Below are 20,889 nucleotides of genomic sequence, written 5' to 3'. Positions count from 1 at the left end.
TTTCAGACAGAGGGCCGCCTGGCCTTCTGGGGGCCACGTGCGAGTGGTGGGTGGGACCAGGGCAATGCTTGCTAGCTTTGTACAACAGTCTAGCTCAGGCATAGGCAAACGTGGCCCTCCAGATGTTTTGGGACTACAACTCCCATCATCCCTGACCACTGGTCCTGTTAGCTAGGGATGATGGGAGCTGTAGTCCCAAAACATCTGGAGGGCCAAGTTTGCCTATGCCTGGACTAGCTTCTATACACACAGAGAGATATAGTGGTACCTCTGGTTACGTACTTAATTCGTACCGGAGGTCCGTTCTTAACCTGAAACTGTTCTTAACCTGAAGCACCACTTTAGCTAATGGGGCCTCCTGCTGCTGCCGTGCCGCCGGAGCACGATTTCTGTTCTCATCCTGAAGCAAAGTTCTTAACCCGAGGTACTATTTCTGGGTTAGCGGAGTCTGTAACCTGAAGCGCATGTAACCCAAGGTACCACTTTACACTCTATCCCATGGGTAGGCAAACTAAGGCGCGGGGGCCGCATTTGGCCCAATCGCCTTCTAAATCTGGCCCGCGAATGGAGCAGGAATCAGCATGTTTTTACATGAGTAGAATGTGTCCTTTTATTTAAAATGCATCTCTGGGTTATTTGTGGGGCCTGCCTGGTGTTTTTACACGAGTAGAACGTGTCCTTTTATTTAAAATGCATCTCTGGGTTATTTGTGGGGCCTGCCTGGTGTTTTTACACGAGTAGAACGTGTCCTTTTATTTAAAATGCATGTCTGGGATATTTGTCGGACATAGGAATTTGTTCATTCCCCCCCAAAAAAATATAGTCCGGCCCCCCACAAGGTCTCAGGGACAGTGGACTGGCCCCCTGCTGAAAATGTTTGCTGACCCCTGCTCTATCCTCTATCCAGGTAAACAAAAGGCATGTGATTCCTGCATGGTTGGGGGTTGGACTACATGGCTCTTGGGGTCCCCCCCAAAATGACAGTTCTAGGGCTCCATGTTCAGAGCTCAAGCAAATCAGAGCTTAACAAACTTGGGACCGGTTTACCTACGAGATCGCCTTACCCCACAGGCGCCCACTTGACCACTTCGACTGGTGGAATTGGAACTACTATAAGCGCCACATAACACCCATTCCACCTTTGTAAGAACTTAGGCGTCTGCACTTTGGAACTCCCTGCCCATTGACATAAGGCAGGCACCTCCACTGTACGCTCTTCGGAGCCTGTTAAAAACATTTTTTTCCCCCAGACAAGCCTATCTCTGTGCATAGAATGAGGCTCTTAATCTCGAGGTTGTGGGTTTGAGCCCCATGTTGGGCAAAAGATTTGCGCATTGCAGGGGGTTGGACTGAATGACCCCCGGGGTCCCAACTCTACAATTCTGTGATGCCCAGATGATTCAGAAGCTGAGGTAATTTTAATCTGTTTTAGTATTTTAACTTTTGTATGTATTAAAGCATTTTCCTTGATTTCCCTGTTTTAGTTCCTTGTAAAACGCTTCGAAGTTTTGTTTGGTTTTTACAATCAATGGGTGTATAAATCTTATGAAATAAATAAATAAGGTCACATCCCAGCTGGGCAAAAATGCACAAGGACAGAAACAGGCATGCTGAAGGGGCGGGGCCTGGCTAGAGTCCCTGGGGCCGGAAAAGAGAGCTCTGTGGGGCCGCATTTGGCATAACAAAGTGAAGAACTGAACACAAAGGCAATTCAAAACGTACCATCAAGGAAATCAGGATTAAGGGAAATGGGCATAAAAGACTGTATTGATTTTTATCCTCCTCTGCCCCCAAGGAGCTCAGCATGCCACAAAGTGTTTGTCACCTGTTCCCTTGTACCTTGGAATCATTGGCTGAAATAAAGCAATTAGAATGTTAGATTGCTTTCAGAATGCTTTCAATGATATTGTTTTAATTATGTGTTTGCTGGGCTAGGCTCCTTTAGGAGGAAGGGCGGTATATAAATTGAACGAACACTGGTAATAATATTTTTTTAAAGCACCACAACCCTGCGAATTAGCTTAGCGAGAGAGAGAAAGGGTGACGAACCCAATGGCAGAGTAAGGATTTGAACCCAGGTCTCCTGACACTACACAGGCCACCAATTCTTTTGCTTTCGGGAGTCACGAGGCAGAAAGATCCTCCTCAGACGAGACTGCGAAAAACAAAAATCTGGAAGCCGTGTCCAGCTGCTCCTCTGGCTCCCATAATTGCTACGACACATTCGCCCCCTCCTTCCCTCCAAATTTATTTTTGCTTTGGGCATCTTCAGGCTGCCGTTCAGGACAAAGGCAACGCTGCGCACAATTACGACACGGCTTAAAAATAAAACACAGGATACAATTATCGGGATTTCAAAAAGCAAACTGCAACACCTATAATTTAACAAACCACTCAGCCAACCATTTCTCACAGTTCCAAACCAGCAGAAAAAGAGCCATTAATTGAGAGAACTAAACAGCTTATCACTTAGGTCACCAGACAGTACCTTGCAAGCTCTGCAAATTGCATTTGTAAACATGACGAGTAGGGGCTGATTTTGCTTTGTGTGTGCACGTGTGTGTGTGTGTGTGCAGATAGACATACGCACAAGACAGACACATTCCTCAAGAAGCAGATTTATACAAGCAGGCCACACTACCTAGCAGGGATGGGGAACCTGTGTCTCTGCAAATGATACTGGACTCCAACTCCCATCAGCCCTACACAGCAAGTCCCACATCTGTGTCTCCTGCAATCGCTCCAAGTCATGCACACAACCTGCTTTGCAGTAAAGCCTCACTGGATCAGAACGCCCCTTAGTCAAGCACGATGCTGCCCTTCCGTCCAGCTCATCTCTCTTAAGTTGCAAGGACCACAGACTTAGATCACGGGCAGGATCCGATGTCCTGCATTGGCACGAAACAAGAGCACTCGGGTTGTCAAGTCATGAATCCTGGCGTGCGGCTTCCAACAGAGAAACCAAGCTGAGCAGCTCGCAGTCTCAGATTCTCTGAAACAAGTGGGGAAGCTGGTGGCCCCTGGGTTTCTCTCTTTGGCCCCCAGGTCTCTCAAGGCCACTCCCCCTCTCTCCAGGACATGCCCCCTCACAGACCCTGCTCTGCAGCCTCCTCCATCCCTTTGCCTGGCTAGGAGGGGCTACGTGAACTGAGAAAATGCCTCTTGTTTGCCTGTATGGAAGATAGACCTGTGTGAGTGTGTAGAAACACAGCTGGATTGCACCCTTCTGTGCAAAGGGAGGAGTCACACCCATTGCCCTGCCCACTTTTGCATCTGGCCACACCCACTTTTTACCTCTGGCCCCAGACACCGCTGGCAAACGGCCCCTGGAAACTCATCCACGAAAGAGCAAAGAAAAAGATTCCACCTCCTCTACCAAAGGCTGTATCCTGGCAAATCAGGAAGTCCACACAGATTCAACTTAGGCTAGTTTTGTCTACACTGACTGGCAGTGGCTCTTTGGGAAATCGGGAGGCAGGATCATTCCCATCTGCTGCAGCCCAGTCTCTTTCTAAATGGAGATTGCAGAGATTGAACCTGGGACATTCTGCTTGCAAAGCATGTGTTCTGCAGAGCTACAGTCTCTCCCCCCCTTTTCCATCTGCTGGAGAGAAGCGCAAGAGGGGAAGAAGAATGTCCCCCATTTGAAATCCAAGGCCCACTTCACCTGAACCTAAAAGACAACTATTACATGAATAGGTCACAGGGCTGCATTTGTCTCACTCTATCCCTTTAAACCTAGACAACATCTTAAAAAGTAGAAACATCACCTTGCCAACAAACGTCCGTACAGTTAAAGCGATGGTTTTCCCAGTAGTGATGTATGGAAGTGAGAGCTGGACCATAAAGAAGGCTGATCGCCGAAGAATGGATGCTTTTGAATTATGGTGCTGGAGGAGACTCTTGAGAGTCCCATGGACTGCAAGATGATCAAACCTATCCACTCTTAAGGAAATCAGCCCTGAGTGCTCACTGGAAGGACAGATCGTGAAGCTGAGGCTCCAAGACTTTGGCCGCCTCATGAGAAGAGAAGACTCCCTGGAAAAGACCCTGATGTTGGGAAAGATGGAGGGCACAAGGAGAAGGGGACGACAGAGGACGAGATGGTTGGACAGTGTTCTCGAAGCTACCAGCATGAGTTTGACCAAACTGTGGGAGGCAGTGGAAGACAGAAGTGCCTGGCATGCTCTGGTCCATGGGGTCACGAAGAGTCAGACACGACTAAACGACTAAACAACAACATCCCTTTAAAGCACATCCAAAACACGTTCTTTCCCACAAAGAATTCTGGGCATTGTAGTTTACTATTCCCAGAAATGGGCAACGAACTACAGCGCCCAGAATTCTTTGAGAGAAAGGATGGGTTTTGAATGTGTTCATAGGGCCTCTGCCCAAAAAGAAAAAAGAAAAACCCATTGATCAGACAGAATAGCTTTGAGATCTTCATTCATCGCAGGAAGAGAGAGATAGCTGTAGTTTGTTTGTGCTTTTTTCAGTGTTTACCCATCTTTGCATGCGGGGTTTGTTATTATTTTCTCAGATACTTCCTTAACACAGAGCCTGGCAACTGGGCTACAAATGCCAACCAGGCGAGTCATGGCGGTTTTGTCAGCTCACCAGGGTTGTGACTGGGCGGAAGGCCTCAAGAGGATTGGTCAACCCTTGCCAAGAGAGGATCACGGTGCAGGGGAAGGCAGAGGAGGCAATATCAGACATGCTTTTCTCCAGGCAAGCTTTGAACAAACAAGGGAGAGCCTGCCAGGATCCTATGGATCAAGAAAGACCAGGGACATCCTCCAGGAGTCAGAAATGGCTGCTTCCTTAGGTCACACCAGCCTCAGGCATCTAAAAGGACATTTGTCCCACTTTTTTAGCTGTCAAGGCTTCTCCCAAAGAACCCTGGGATCTGTAGTTCATTAAAGGGGCTGGGAATTATAGTACTGTGAAGGATAAAACTACAGTTCCCAGAGTTCTTTGGGGGAAGCCATTACTACTTTAAAAACAAAAGGAATAACATGTTTTAAATCAGGCATAGGCAAACTCGGCCCTCCAGATGTTTTGGGACTACAACTCCCATCATCCCTGACCACTGGTCCTATTACCTAGGGATGATGGGAGTTGTAGTCCCAAAACATCTGGAGGGCCGAGTTTGCCTATGCCTGATTTAAAACTATGGTGTGGATGGGACCCTGCTCTGTTGGGGGCAGTGCAGTTTGCCTTCCAAAGAGCTATCTGACTCAGGTTTTGGAATGGGATGACCATGTGCTCCTTTGGGGGTTGTTGAGAGGCATCCACCCCACTGAAACAGATCATACCACCCTACTTCTTTTGAGAAAATGGTCCCCTGTGTTCATTCCCCAATATGCATAAGTTCTGGTCAACTCAGAAATTGCTGGGTGTCTTAGATGGGCGCTCCAGCTGCTGAAGACTCCAAAGTTCCAACCGCTCAGATAGACTGCTCCTGCCTCTTGCCGCTCTACGGCTCGACCAGAAGCAGCCAGCCAGAGCTGCAAGCATGCCTCTCAACCACCAGTATTCTACGCCTTTGTGAGCTTTTACCTGGCAGTACTGCAGGCACGGAGGCAGTAAGAAACCCCCAAGTAATCCCGCCTTTGCCAATAGGGTGCCCTAGTACAATCCAAATCACCTGGAGAGGCCTCTATAGGGTGGGAAAATCTAATATTGTTCTCCAGGGGGGAGTGCCCCAAGCGAGAGACCACCGATAAATGGATTCCGCTTCTTCTCCTGCGAAGCTAAAAAAAATGGCAAGAGTCCATTTCGGCTGGTGACTCACAAGCTTCATGGGTGGCTATTACACCAGGTCAATCTGTGCTGCCCCTTTTTGTGCAAAGTGCCCCTCTGCCTGGCCTGCTGCCCACTCTAAGCCTCCAAGAAGCACCTGTCCAGATCTTTCAATCCATCAGATCAGGGGCAAAATGCAGGCAGATGCTTAGACGAAAACAGGGTACCAATTCAATCAGTTCTCACTAAGTGGCATGGTCTCACTCTGCCACTCTTGAGGACAAAAGTGGAGGAGCCCGAGGGAAGAGCAGTTGTTTGGAATACAGAAGATCCCAGGTTCTCCCACCACCACCAAGAAATTTTAAGTTGTAAAGAAAATATTCCAATTTTTAAATCAAAGATTAAAAAAACACTAATCTAAATAAAAACACAAACCAACAGGAAGAAGCGGGGGGAGAAAGAAGAAAAACAGTTGGGGGACTTCTGATTCTTTGTCTGTCAGGTATATTTAGGAAAGTATTCAAAACATCCACTCCCAATACAGCACCCAGCAATTCCACTTTGTATAAACCAATATCTTCTCCAATCCTCAAATCCAGGTATCATAAATTCATTTCCTTTTTCACACAAAAAGTCTATAAGGAGTTTCTAATCTTTAGTAAATATTGACAATGATTTTTCTCTGATTAGACACGTCAACGCCATCTCAGCCAAGTCCAATAATTTTAACAGCCAGTCCTCCATCGTAGATAATGATGTATCTTTCCATACAAAAGTCTCGCCGCTGTGATCATGTATTGAAATACAGTCGTACCTTGGATTTTGAACAGCTTCTTGAACTTTTTGGCTCCTGAACGCCGCAAACCTGGAAGTGAGTGTTCCCGTTTTCAAATGATTTTTGGAAGCTGAAGATCCGACGGGGCTTCTGATTGGCTGCAGGGGCTTTCTGCAGCTAATCAGAAGCCGCACTTGGGTTTCCAAACATTTTGGAAGTCAAACAGACTTCCAGAACGGATTCAGTTTGACTTCCGAGGTACGTCCCTGGTTAAATACCTACCATCTCCAATCATAAGCAAGCCCCTCCCCAACCAGGTAGAGAAGAGACGCTTCTCCACCTGAATGCATATCAAATTGCTTAGCTAACTTATTATCAAAGAATACATATAAACCAGCCTAAGAGATTTATGAAATAATTGGCATTTTGCGTACCGTTTCATAACAACGAGTTCAATGCTAATGTCCAACCTTAGGCTGCTTTCGACCTGCTGTAACATTCTGAACATTTCTTTATGGCCTTCATCTTTGATTTATTTTGTTTATTCACACATAAATGCTAGGGGAAAAACCCCCACAAATTTAAAAACAAACCAGGGACGTTCCTCCTACTTTGAACCACAACATACAAATGTTGAGCACAACATCTTTAATGAACAGGCAGCAGCACGGCTTTTCAAACAGGACTGGAGAAAGGAGTTTTGGAAACAGAAAGCCCTAGAAAGAGAGCTGGGCCAAGCCTGCACATCGCTTGCCTTTTCCAATCAGGCTCCACATTCCACATTGCAAGAGACAAAGTCGGAAGGAATCAACAGCACCAGGAGAGCCACGCGGGAGAGATTCCCAGAGCAAGTGAGCAGAGATGTAATCTGACACATGGACGCAGATTTTTTTCCTGGGCTTGGTGGGGTGCCAGGCCATCGGAGTGGGGTGGCATGTGAGGGTCTAAAGCAGGCATGTCCAAAGTCTGTTGTGGGGGCTTAATCCAGCCCGCCGTTCAGTTTAATCCGGCCCCTGTGGCGGTGTAAAATCCTAAAAAAACCTCAACAATTTCAACCCTTAAAAATGGTTAACAACTTTGATCGGCCCTCGCGGCCCTTCACTTCATCAAATCAAAGTTTGGACACTACTGGTCTAAAGCATGGGTAGGCAAACTAAGGCTAGGGGGCCGGATCTGGCCCAATTGCCTTCTAAATCCAGCCTGCAGATGGTCCGGGAATCAGCGTGTTTTTACATGACTAGAATTGTGTCCTTTTATTTAAAATGCATCTCTGGCTTATTTGTGGGGCATAGGAATTTGTTCATTTCCCCCCAAAATATAGTCCGGCCCCCCACAAGGTCTGAGGGACAGTGGACCGGCCCCCTGCTCAAAAAGTTTGCTGACCCCTGGTCTAAAGCATCTCATCTTGGAATCTCTCTTTCCCAAATGTTTAAAGGAAGGGAGCAGTGGGCTAGGGCAGATTAAGACAGCTACATTTCCCCCCCAAGCACATCTATTCTGCTATAATCAGGCAAACTTAGAAATACAGTGGTACCTCGGGTTAAGTACTTAATTCGTTCCAGAGGTTCGTACTTAACCTGAAACTGTTCTTAACCTGAAGCACCACTTTAGCTAATGGGGCCTCCTGCTGCTGCCATGCCGCCGGAGCACAATTTCTGTTCTCATCCTGAAGCAAAGTTCTTAACCTGAAGCACTATTTCTGGGTTAGCGGAGTCTGTAACCTGAAGCGTATGTAACCCGAGGTACCACTGTACACAGAGGCATCTGATACAGGACCCATGCAGGTTGTCCCAAGTGTCGCGAAGTCATCACAACTGGGCAATCGCAGGGGCGACGGCACATATATTTTATCAGCACTCTTCTAAAAACTTTAAAGACAATAGCAATGGGATGAGAAGTCCTGGAAACCACATCAGTTGCCCCTTTGCAGAGATGAGGAAGCGGCAAAATCCCCAGCACTTAATTTTTCCGCAGGAAAAAAATCCCCATTTCACAGAGTTTGTGAACGGGTGCCGGCTGCAAACAAATACCCACCAACTGTTTACTAAATGCAAGTAAAACAAACATGCTAGATGAGATACGCTCTAGGGTAGGCCTGACTCCCCCCCATTTCCTTCTGAGCAAATTTACAGTGGGGAAAGGCAAAAGTGGGCAAAACAAGGAATTCCCCCCCCCCTTCCTACAGAAGGCTAGTTTCTACACACACCTCTCCAGGCAAGGGAGAGAGACCTTATCGAAATTCAAGGACACATTCCGAGAAAAGTTTCACTGAAAAATTCAGCCCTGTGAGGTTTATCACAGGATGTCCCTGAGTCCCAAAAACCTGTAAGAAGGTACATAAGGGAAGGTGTCTATAGGAACTGAACCCAATTACAGAGACTTACAGTAAGAAAAGCCTCTTTGGACGGTTGTTGTCAGGTAATCTTCAGTTTGCCTCTCAGAAACAATCTCCGGGATTAATTAGCATCAGAAGACAAACACACTTGCCCCTAGCTTTGATTTAATTCTCTCCAGTTGGAGTTCAGCCCTGGCTCACGATAAAACCAGGAGAGTTTTTGCTCTATCCCAGAGAGACTTAGTTTTAAAGGGCTGGTGTGTTTTTTTTAATATCCTCATTCTGCAGAGCTTCTCTCCCTTCTCATATAACACTAAAACTCAAGGTCACCTATTGGGATCAACAGGCAGATGTTTCCAAAGAAGATGCACCACTGCATAGCTTGTGGGACTCCCTGCCACAGGATATGGCGAGGACCATTGGTTTGGGTGGCTTTAAGCAGGTGTGTCTGGGGAAGGGCCGCAGCTCAGGGGCAGGAAATGCAGACGGTCTTGGGTTCAAATCCCCAGAATATCCCCCGCCTGAAACCCTGGTCAGCTGCTGCCAGCCAGTGATGGACCAATGTGCCTGGCTCAGCGTCAAGGCAGCTTCCCACAGCACAGACACTGCTTAGCCATGATGGCCACAGTGGGAAACGGAATTATGGGCTGGAGACACCTATTGCCCCGATTTTAGCAGGTAGCCCTGCTGCACCCCTGCTTCAATAGCAACTGAACAACACACTCAACCCCCAAGGCAAGGGTGGGATGGCAGGAATTTATCCATCAGGGCAGAACAAGAGAGCAACCACGGGAAAGCTCTTCTGGGTCTGGGCACTTAGGCCTCACACATTCTTTAAACTGGTTTTTGCTCTCCCAGGGCACCGCCAATTCTTCCTCAGCACACAGCCTGGGGATTTCTGAATGAGACGGGGTGCCTGAGAACGTCTGGATATTGCTTCCAAACTTGATCAGAGAAGCAGCAACAGAGAGATGTGGAGGTAGGGGAACTCTTGGGCATTTCAGCTCAGGACAGGCGATGCCTCCTTCTCAAGTCCCTCCGCTGGCTTCCTAAACCCCACGAACCACTACAGCAGTGTAGTGGTTAGAGCAGTGGTTCTCAAAAGGTGTGGTGCGCCACACTGGTGTGGCAAGAAAAGATGGTAATGTGGCCAGAAGGTTCAGGGACAATCCAAGAATCATTTAAACATTTCAGGGCAGTGCAGTGTAGTATGGAGTCACAAAGTTGGACAGGACCCTGAGAATCATCTAGTCCAGGCACCCCCAAACTCGACCCTCCAGATGCTTTGGGACTACAATTCCCATCATCCCTGACCACTGGTCCTGTGTGCTAGGGATGATGGGAGTTGTAGTCCCAAAACAGCTGGAGGGCCAAGTTTGGGGATACCTGATCTAGTCCAACCCCTTGCAATGCGAGAATACGCAGCTGTCCCATCCGGGGATCGAACCTGCAACCTTGGCATTATCAGCCCCACGCTCTAACCAAATGAGCCACAGTATCAAAACATTTCTTTCAATTTGCGGAATATGGCTAGATATTCCAGAGCACTGGCTCTTCTTCTACAGTTCTCCACGGCATGTTGTTGTGAACAGCAATTGTCAACGCTGACAAATATGAAAGAACAGAAAAGATGGTGTCGATGAGGAGATGAGAGTTTGTTTCCCTCCAATTGGACCTTGTAGGAATGAGATCACCCGGCAAAATCAAGCCCACGCCTCTCGCTGAGTTTGTACACAAACTTAAGGCACATAGGCAAGCAGCTCATTTATAATTATATCTTGGGAATGACTCATGTTCTTACGTAGCTGCAATGTTTTATATCTTCTGCATGTCCTATGATCATGTTAGAAAGTAGTTCTGTCCTACATTAAAAATCAAGCACTGCTAGGTGCCTGTTCCTTTTTGTTCTCCAATGTGTTCCTTACCAATATAGTCGTACCTTGGAAGTTGAACGGAATCCGTTCCAGAAGTCCGCTCAACTTCCAAAACGTTCAGAAACCAAAGTGCAGGTTCGGATTGGCTGCAGGAAGCTCCTGCAGCCAATCAGAAGCCATGGAAGCCCCGAATGACGTTTGGCTTTTAGAAATCATTTGAAAACCAGAACACTCACTTCTGGGTTTCGATTGTTTGGGAGCCGATTTGTTCAGGAGCCAAGGCGTTCGAGATCCAAGGGACGACTGTATAAGATTCGGTGTAGCGTGAGCAATTTTTTATTCTGAAAGCGTAGCCCAGAGAAAAAAGTTTGAGACCCTCTGTGTTAAAGAGACAGTCTGGGACCTGGAAAGGATCATGGTTCAGATCTCCACTCCATCCTCAACTTATGCTATCCCCACCCCCAGGGTTGTTGAGAGGATGACATAAGGGAAGAGATCCCCCTGCGTCACCCTGAGCAACTTGGAGAAAAGGCAGAATATAAATGTAATCAACAAACACAGACTTGCCCATCTCTATACTCATAGCTTGTCTTTTAAAGCTCAAATCCCCGCAACGGGGTGAGCTCCCATTGTTGTGTCCCTGCTCCTGCCAACCTAGCAGCTCGAAAGCACATCAAAGTGCAAGTAGATAAATAGGTACCACTCCGGCGGGAAGGTAAACAGCGTTTCCGTGCGCTGCTCTGGTTCGCCAGAAGCGGCTTAGTCATGCTGGTAACATGACCCGGAAGCTGTACGCCGGCTCCCTCGGCCAATAAAGCGAGATGAGCGCCGCAACCCCAGAGTCGGCCACGACTGGACCTAACGGTCAGGGGTCCCTTTACCTTTACCTCCCCTCACCCACCAAAAGATTCTGTTCTTTCCAAAGGAACCTGCCCAATTCTCCCCTACTGCCTCTTTGGCCTGTGCCCCAATCCTAATCTTTGCCCTTCGGTTTTTCCCTGCTCCCCAGATTTGATATTATCCTAGAAACCAGACCATTTCCGGAAGAACACGCACATAGGATCGCACGATGAGCATGCCTTGCCGACAGCTTTGCTGCCCACACTGGAAATGCCGCAACCCATCCTACCTCCCGAAATTAATATTTCCTGCAACATGTGAGCAACATACAGGATCTCTCTGTGCAGCCCACCAGGGTCTGGGGAGCCTCCCCCCATCTCCCCCACCCCAGGAGATCAGCCAGTAACTGGGGAAAGGTCATTGGTCTTCCACAGCTGAGCAACACCAGCATAGAAAGCTTGGCTGCATCAGGATTGTCAGAAGGGCAAAGTTAAAGCTTCTACTCTTACTGCTCTCAACGCAGTTGACATGGGGGTTGGCGTCAGAGTATGGGAAGGGCAAAATCTTGTTTCTGTCTGTGCAGAGAGTATGTTTGTGTGTGTGTGTTCACGAGTGAACAGGGCAAGGGGACCGGAGACCCAGCCACACATACTGCTGTGTGGCCCCCCAGACTGCTTCCACGTGGCCCTTGGAGCAATAAGGTTGCCTGATCCACATCTGCAGACGCCCCTTCCTGGTTGCATCCACACTGAACATCTTAAAGTATGTAAGAGCCGTGTGGATCAGGTCCATGGCCCATCTGGACCAGCAGCCAGGGGCCAAACATCTGGTTAATATTAAATGTGTTTGTGAGAAGCAGAGGTTATTGTTTTGTTGCTTTCGTTTTTAACTACAGTGGTACCTCGGGTTAAGTACTTAATTCGTTCCGGAAGTCCGTTCTTAACCTGAAACTGTTTTTAACCTGAAGCACCACTTTAGCTAATGGGGCCTCCCGCTGCCGCTGCACGATTTCTGTTCTCATCCTGAAGCAAAGTTCTTAACCCGAGGTACTATTTCTGGGTTAGCGGAGTCTGTAACCTGAAGCGTCTGAACCTGAAGCGTATATAACCCAAGGTACCACCCACTGTATTCACAGTGGTACCTCTACTTACATGCCCCTCTTGTTACGTATCTTTGGGATACTCACGTGGCAAACCCGGAAGTATATTTCTGGGGTTCGCCACGCGCGCATGCGCAGTACAGTGGTACCTCTTGTTGGGAACAGGATCCGTTCCAGAGCCCCGTTCACAACCTGAGCAGAACACAACCCGTGTCTGCGTGTGCTGCAATTCGCCGCTTCTGTGCATGATGTCATTTTGAGCATCTGAACATGTGCGAGTGGCAAAACCCAGAAGTAACCCTTTCTGGTACTTCCAAGTCACCGTGGGACGCAACCTGAAAATGCTCAACCCGAAGCAAACACAACACGAGATATGACTGTAATGCTCTATTGCGCAGCAGCGCTCTATCATGCCGCAGAACAGGCACCTCCGGTTGCGGAAACCTCAGGATCCGACCAAAGCTCCGGAACGGATCCCGTCCGCAACCGGAGGTACCACTGTACTTGTCTTTTTATCTTGTATTTTATCCTGCGAACGACCCAGAGATCTTGTGCCGAAGGGCAGTATATAAATCTAATGAATAAAAAATAGAAAATAAATAAAATTCAAACGCAAGAGCAACTCTCCCCTCCTGTGGTTTCTAGCAACTGGTATTCAGAAGAATCACTGCCCTCTGACTTTGGAGCTCAGAGCATATCCATCCTGGCCAGCAGCCCTCTGACTCAAGTGGGAGGGAGTTCCACAGTTTTAACGACGCACTGTTGCGTGAAGAAGGGCTCTCTTTTTATCTGCCCCAAATCTTCCAACATTCAGATGTGCTTTGGATGCCCCCGGAGTTCTGGTGTTAGGGAGGAAAACTTTCATCTCCCCGCCTCCTCCGTTTATGAACTTCTATCATGTCACCTCACATACCCAGGATTAAATTTATGCGCAGAGAGGCCCCCAGAGCCTCCAAATTAAGAAGAGCTCATTGTCCTCCATCACTGGGCCATCTGCCTGCTCTCCTCGCCACACAGATGTTTATGCCGAAGAAGCAGCCCCCTCCCCGTGGGACCAGTCAGGGGGCCTGTCCAAATTAAATAAGCTTTGCCTCCCTTGCCAAAGTTCAAAACAGAAAGAGAGAAAAATGCAGGAGGATTCGGAGACCTGCAGAAAAGTAAGGTTTGCCTGCCACCTTTTAAAAAATAAAACAGTTTGATTCTTGTGCATTTAGCAGGTGAAACTTTTCTTGGGTTGGAGATTTTGCCATCGCTTTGCCTTCTAAATTCTTACATCCAAGGCTATGTTAGAGACAGAAGAGTAGAGACCTTAAACAAGAGAAATCATTTGGCATTATTATTATTAGAATTTATATAGCATGATCGGAGAGGGACTTATTCTTCCCTTGCAAGAAATGGTCAAGCCACACAGCTTATCAGTGGTCGGACTAGGACTGGAGAGACTCGGGTTCGAATCCTCATGCAGCTGCGAAGATCAGGGGGTTGCTGTGAGAATAGATGAAGGGAGAAAAGAACTGGGCATGCCCTCATGAGCCCCGTGGAGGAAGGGAAAGATAAAAAATTCCCAACGCATTTTGCATTTCCCAACCCAGGTGCAAAATCATTTCAGGAATATGCTCAGTTTCTTCCTCATGCAAGAAGGGAGAAATCTTATTATCGCATCCCTAAATCAGGAAATTTAGGGGGGTGGGGAAAGAGGAGATAAGAGAGGAAATTTCCCAAGGAAAATGCAGCACTCAGTGTTAACCTGAAACGGTTAATATCCCTCTGCCTTTCTCTGCTCTGAAATCCTCTGCAAATACAGGGGGGAAGAAAACAGAAGTAGACACAAAGGTAGAAGAGATTGCGAGATATTTACCTAGAGAGCATAAGCACATTGATGTGCCTGGGATACCAGCTTGACGCAGTTAAGCTAAATTCTCCCCCAGCTCCTAACTCAGGCACTAAAACACTCAAGCAGAGCCAGCCAGCAGGCTCATCAAGCCTACACAACAAAAAAGACCAAAAGAAGGAAGATAAAGACAGACTGTAAATCAAGGATTGAGGGACGAAAGCCTCCCCTTGGAAACAGACAGAGCTCGAGATGTGAAACAGAAGAACCGTGAGGTTTGATCTCTTTGTTGCCCAGTTGGGAGTTCAGGCAAGTAAACGAACCACTGCTGTAGCTCAGTGGCGCTAGACTAGCGCATGGGTAGGCAAACTAAGGCCTGGGGGCTGGATCCGGCCCATGGACGGTCAGGGAATCAGCGTGTTTTTACATGAGTAGAATGTGTCCTTTTCTTTAAAATGCATCTCTGGGTTATTTGTGGGGCATAGGAATTTGTTCTTTTTCTTTTCTTTTCCAAAATATAGTCCGGCCCCCCACAAGGTCTGAGGGACAGTGGACCGGCCCCCTGCTCAAAAAGTTTGCTGACCCCTGGTCTAAAGCATCTCATCTTGGAATCTCTCTTTCCCAAATGTTTAAAGGAAGGGAGCAGCGGGCTTGGGCAGATTAAGACAGCTACATTTCCCCCCCAAGCACATCTATTCTGCTATAATCAGGCAAACTTAGAAATACAGTGGTACCTCGGGTTAAGTACTTAATTCGTTCCAGAGGTTTGTACTTAACCTGAAACTGTTCTTAACCTGAAGCACCACTTTAGCTAATGGGGCCTCCTGCTGCTGCCGTGCCGCCGGAGCACAATTTCTGTTCTCATCCTGAAGCAAAGTTCTTAACCTGAAGCACTATTTCTGGGTTAGCGGTTCAATTCACAACACCTTTCCGGCCCCACCTAAGTTCATTCAAGTTCATCCAAGTAATTTCGGGATTTGAAGGCTGAAAAAATAATGGTTTCTAGAAGACAGAATGCTTGGATTTTAAGGAATGAATATTATATGTAGCTGCAGGAAAGAGAGCCAGAAATCCTTTTACTCTTTCTAAATTTCTTTAGTTTTTTTCTAACCCTTTCTCCCGCTGTTCTCCGTCTTTCTCAGGTCTCTTCTTATCTTTTCTGACCTAGTTTTTCTCTCTCTTTTTTAGACTAAGTAGCTGTTTTCTCTCTATTACAAAAAGATACTTTGTAATGGGCATGTATTTTTGTGAATAAGTATCAATAAATAAGTTTCTAAATGATAATAAATCAAGACCTGCCTAAAACGCCTGCAGGAGCTGCTGCCAGCCAGTGCGGGCAACGCCAGCTTGATACAGAGAGAGCCAGGGGTGGTGTTGCTGCGGTGAAAGTGCTGGACTAGGGCCCAGAAGACCCGGGTTCAAATCTCCACTCGGACAACAAACTCGCCAGGTGACCTCAGGGGCCGGTCACTCACTCTCAGCCTAACCTACCTCACAGGGTTGTTGTGAGGATAAAATGATCAGGGGGGAAAGTGCCTAGTTCCGCCTTCTGCTCCCAGAAGAAAATTTACTAAATAAATGAGATAAGGCAGTTTCCTGCGCAACTAGGTAATAAAACCCACCGGAAACGGACACCCCGGCCTAGATTTGGCTTTTTGGAATACGGCGAAAGGAAAGGAAGATAGCAAAAGAATACTGCAGGATTCACTTATACCAAATGAACAGTAAAGAGGTACAGTGGTACCTCAGGTTAAGTACTTAATTCGTTTTGGAGGTCCATACTTAACCTGAAGCACCACTTTAGCTAATGGGGCCTCCCGATGCCGCCGTGCCGCTGGAGCACGATTTCTGTTCTCATCCTGAAGCAAAGTTCTTAACCTGAAGCACTAATTCTGGGTTAGCGGAGTCTGTAACCTGAAGCGTATGTAACCCAAGGTACCACTGTATTGCCAACTTAAGGCGATCAAATGCCTTGACAGCATGTAAAACTAGAACAGTCATTGGTTCTGAACCAAGTTGGACCCAATAAAGAATATTGAGAAGTCGCCCGATAAGGGAGCGCAGCAGACTTCCGTCTTATAAAACCAACTTGGCCTTTTTCGATGTCGTTTGGTGCAATTATTGATAGCCTATAAGCTAGCAGGCCTGGGAATAATTTAGCATTTTTAAAAGAGATGGGCCTGTGTGACCCCTGCTTGTTCCCAAGTCTTATGAGTGGTATTTGCAAGTGAGCATGCAAATATTTACGCCACAGGGGAGCAGGTGGGCAAGAACCCCAGGCAAAACTGCTGGGAGATCCATGATCCCAAAATGATCTAATTATTACTATATATGTATTTATATCCCCACCCTGACAGGAAGTCAAGGCCGCTTGCAGATAAAATTGAGAACAGCTTTTTCCTCTCCCCGGCCCTTAAGCCGGGGGAAGCGAACACTTGGCCCTCCAGGTGTTGTTGGACTACAATTCCCATCAGCCTCTGCCAGCACAGCTAGCGATCAGGGCTGGTGATGGGGATGAGAGGACCAACATCTGGAGAGGGCGGAGTCCCCCATCCCTGCAATCAGAGGCAATTGTTACTTCTAATTTATTTGGGGGTTTTAAAAATCCACTTTAATGTAACAAAAATCCAATGTTTTTACTACTACTATTACTAATAATAATAATGAAACATTCTGTAAAATTTCCTTTAAAAGGAAGCACAACTCGTGTGTCACATACAAAGCTGAGCAGTGTGCAAAATTAAAAGTCAAAATTCCAGGAAAGCTAGGGTAGCAGAGTACAGTTTCTTCACACTTCCTGCGTATTTAGCACTGAAACCAGGGCTACACAGTTCAAAATGTGAACTTCCAAGATACAATGGATGTCTTACTTAAAGAGTCGAAGGAGGAATTAGGATGCTTGGCGGGGGGAGGGGGGAGAGAAAGTCATTTAAATAGGAGGAAAGATTCCGCTTTTAAAAACCCACAAGACACACACACACAAAGGGCTTTTCAGCAGACTTACGGCAAAAAGAACCTTAATTCTTTTTGGAAGTTTGGCTTCCCAGAACTGCAACGAACTATCGTTGCAAGAGTTTTATTGCTTCCATCCGCCAGAGAGGGATATATAAGGAAAATGTTAAAGGGTTTGTGTGTGTTACTGCAGGTGTCCAAGGGAAGGGGAATGGAGAAACCCCACAGAATCTCAATTGGAGGGGGGGGAGCAAATCCAACCCCCAGTTTCTCCTTAGACCAAAATCAGAGGGCAGGACAAATGGTGGTGAAAAGGCAGGGAGCGGTTTACAAAGAATTAAGCATCGTTTAGGTCTACAAAGTAAAAAAAGGGGAGGGAGGGGAAGGGGAGAGAGAGGCAGAAATAAGATTTTGTTTTTAATCCTCTCTCATCCCAGACCAATCTTTAGAGACTAGGAGAGAAGGGGGTGGTGGGGTGCAGTGGGAGGGAGGGGATATTTTGCATGAAATGCAACCCAGCAGTGCGGAGAACAACTCCTGCCAAGTCTACAAACACACACACACACCATTCTCTCATATAGGAACTCAACATCACACTCCCGGAGCTCTGCTGAAGCAAGTATGGTGGTATTTGCAGCTTGAAGTAAATAAATAGCATTTAAAAGGGAATAGAAGCAGATCCATTCTTTGGCCAACTCCTCCCAATTGAAGGAGGAGGAGGAGGAGGAGGAGGAGGAGGAAGAGGCACCCTAATCTTTGCCGGGGGGGGGGGTGAGCGTGGGAGGAAAGGAAATCTGTGTTCACACAGGAAAACACACAAAACAGTTTCAAGGTGCCATCCCGAGTCTTTGTTGGGTGTTCCCGAATTGCACCAAAGGGGAGACCCCTCTGGAAATCCCTTCCACGCCAAGGAGAGCAAAATTTCCTCCACCAAAGTGTCTCATCCATTCTTTCTTCTTTGACCTGACCCTTCTTTTCACACAACACGCACCCCCTCAAAAAAAACCCTAACACTGATCTCCATCCTGGTCCTTACTTTTGGGAACTGTTTGCACTTCAAAGGGAGAAGCTCCATTGTCTTACCAGAGCACCTAATCCAGATGCAAATGAGATTATTGGGGGGGGGAGAGGCATAAGGGGGGTGCAGCTGTTTCCATTCAAACATTTCTCTCTCTCTTTTTCCTCTCCCAGAGGAACACACATCACTCTTAAGTTAGCTAGCAACCAGCCTGCCCCAAACACTCCCTTTCAAAAAGGGGGGCAGCTAAACCGGGCACCCACTCCCCATTTTCAAAGGATGTCTCGTTGGGCTGGCCCCTCACCCCAATATTGCTACTTCCCCAGGGGGAAATCTCTCTCCCCTCCCCCCAAAAGTGGGTCACAAATACACAGCCCCTCTTCCAAAAGACGCCCCAAACTGATGTGCACCACCAAAGACTCTGGGGGTCTGTTTTTTTGAGAGGGGGGGTGTTTCCCAAACACCTAGCAACTGACCTCCACCAAAACCCCCCCATAAAAACACATCCCCCCAGTTCTTCCTCTCGCTGCTTCTTTTTCCAAGAGGCAGGGAGGACCCCCACCCGGGGAAAAAAATAAAGAGATTGAAGTCATTTGAGCCCAGGGAGATGAGGACCACCACCCCATTTCAGCAGAGGGCCGAGACCGCTTGCCAAAGTTGCGGGGCGAGCGAGGCGGACCCCAGCCCCATTTGGGGGGAAAGGGAGGGGGGAGCCCTGGCCAGGCACCCCTGGCTGTTGGTCGTGGATGGGTGGGGTGGGGGTCTTGGGGGTCCCTTACCTTGTTGAAGGCGAAGAGGTCTTGCTTGATCTTCTCCCGCTGGGGGTCGTGGCCCTGGCGGCGGAAGCGAAACTTCATCATCTTGCCCGGGGGGGGCGGCGGCGGGGGGGCTCTTGGCCGAGGGGGGAACAATGCCGCGCGGGCGGCGCTTCCCCCATGCAGCAGAGGCGGCGGCGGCAGCAGCGGCGCCCTCCGCATCCAGCAGGAGCGAGCGCGGCAGATGCGCCCAGGTTGCAACAGCGCAGAGAGGGCTGGTCCGCCGGGGAGGGCGCGAGGGAGGCGGGCAGGCAGGCAGGCAGGGGAGGGGGCGCCCGAGCGACGCCCGCCGCAGCCAATCAGAGGAGACCCCGCGGGCAGCTCGGCTGGACAATGGGCTTGGAGGGAGAGAGAGAGAGAGACCCAGAGGAAAGCAGACGAAGGAAGGCCGGGCGGCTGCTCGCCAGCTGCTCTGAACCCCTCCCGCGCCGCTTCTCTCTGCGCCTGCGCGGCGGGACCGAAGCCTGCTGGGAAATGTAGTTTTTTTAATTAAAAAGTTGGGAGGTGTGGTTTTTTTGGTGTGTGTGTGTGTTTGCAGATCAAGTTGCGTACAGACGCGCCCCAACATTTATCCAGGGAAAATAGGGACGTCCTATTCCATGATGATAATAAAATGATGATAAAAATAAAAACCTGTGCTTCTAGAAAAAGAGGGGTGCCGGGACTCACCATGAAATGGTTACAGTAAATGCCACATTTTTAACCGGTGCTTTTATTCTAGGGAAAAGGTGCCGGTACTGCGTGCCCCTGAGTACCCCCAGAAAAAACCAAGCACTGATCAGAATAACAATATTTATACTCCTCTCATCTGACTTGGTGGCCCCAGCTGCTCTGGGCAGCTTCATATATATATATATATATATATATATATATATATATATATACGAAAGCAAATATATATATATATATATATATGCAGGTTTTGGTGTCCTCGGGTGTCTTCCCGTGTAAAAGTTGGGGTGTCTAGGCGACGTTTCGACGAGGTCTCACTCGTCATCTTCAGGCTGGTGCTTTCGGCTTCTTGTTACTGGAACAGAGCAGGAGCAGTAACAAGAAGCCGAAAGCACCAGCCTGAAGATGACGAGTGAGACCTCGTCGAAACGTCGCCTAGACACCCCAACTTTTACACGGGAAGACACCCGAGGACACCAAAACCTGCATTCCTGTACCCGTGAAAATCTACGAAAGCATATATATATATATATATATATATATATATATATATATATATATAACATTAAAAAAACTTCCCCAAAGAGGGCTGCCTTCAGATGTTTTCTGAAGGTTGTATAATTACTTATCTCCTTGGCTCAGTGGTCGCATAACTCCATACCCTCCAACATTTCTGCAGTGAAAATAGGGACGTCTTATTCAATAATAATGATAATAATTTTATTATTTATCCTCTGCCCATCTTGCTGGCTTGCCCCAACCACTCTTGGCAGCTCCAAACATATATAAAAACATAATAAAACATTAAACATTTTTTTAAAAAGCTTCCCTATACAGCTCTGCCTTCAAATGTCTTCTGAAGGTTGTATAGTTTCCTATCTCCTTGGCTCAGGGGTTGCATAACTCCATACCCTCCAACATTTCTCCAGTGAAAAT

At 47.7% G+C, this 20,889-nt stretch overlaps 1 protein-coding gene across 5 annotated transcripts in view; it reads right to left on the bottom strand.

Moving 5' to 3' along the window:
• Nucleotides 1-19,693, bottom strand: part of LLGL1 (LLGL scribble cell polarity complex component 1) — a 79,594-nt gene extending 59,901 nt beyond the window's left edge. For 4 of the 5 annotated variants that reach the window (XM_081889093.1, XM_081889094.1, XM_081889095.1 and 1 more), the window contains exon 1: nucleotides 19,246-19,693. In XM_081889093.1, the coding sequence (XP_081745219.1) occupies nucleotides 19,246-19,443 (198 nt within the window). In that variant the 5' untranslated portion in view covers nucleotides 19,444-19,693. Of the gene's footprint in view, nucleotides 1-14,523; nucleotides 14,613-19,245 lie in introns of those variants that run through there. The other variant, XM_081889097.1, reaches the window with a different exon arrangement.
• Nucleotides 19,694-20,889: the final 1,196 nt, after the last annotated feature.

The sequence above is a fragment of the Podarcis melisellensis genome, assembly GCF_964234715.1.
Source record: "Podarcis melisellensis genome assembly, chromosome: 14".
Taxonomy (NCBI): domain Eukaryota; kingdom Metazoa; phylum Chordata; class Lepidosauria; order Squamata; family Lacertidae; genus Podarcis; species Podarcis melisellensis.
Note: the sequence above shows the minus strand (reverse complement) of the source record. Positions and strands in the feature narration are given on the sequence as shown.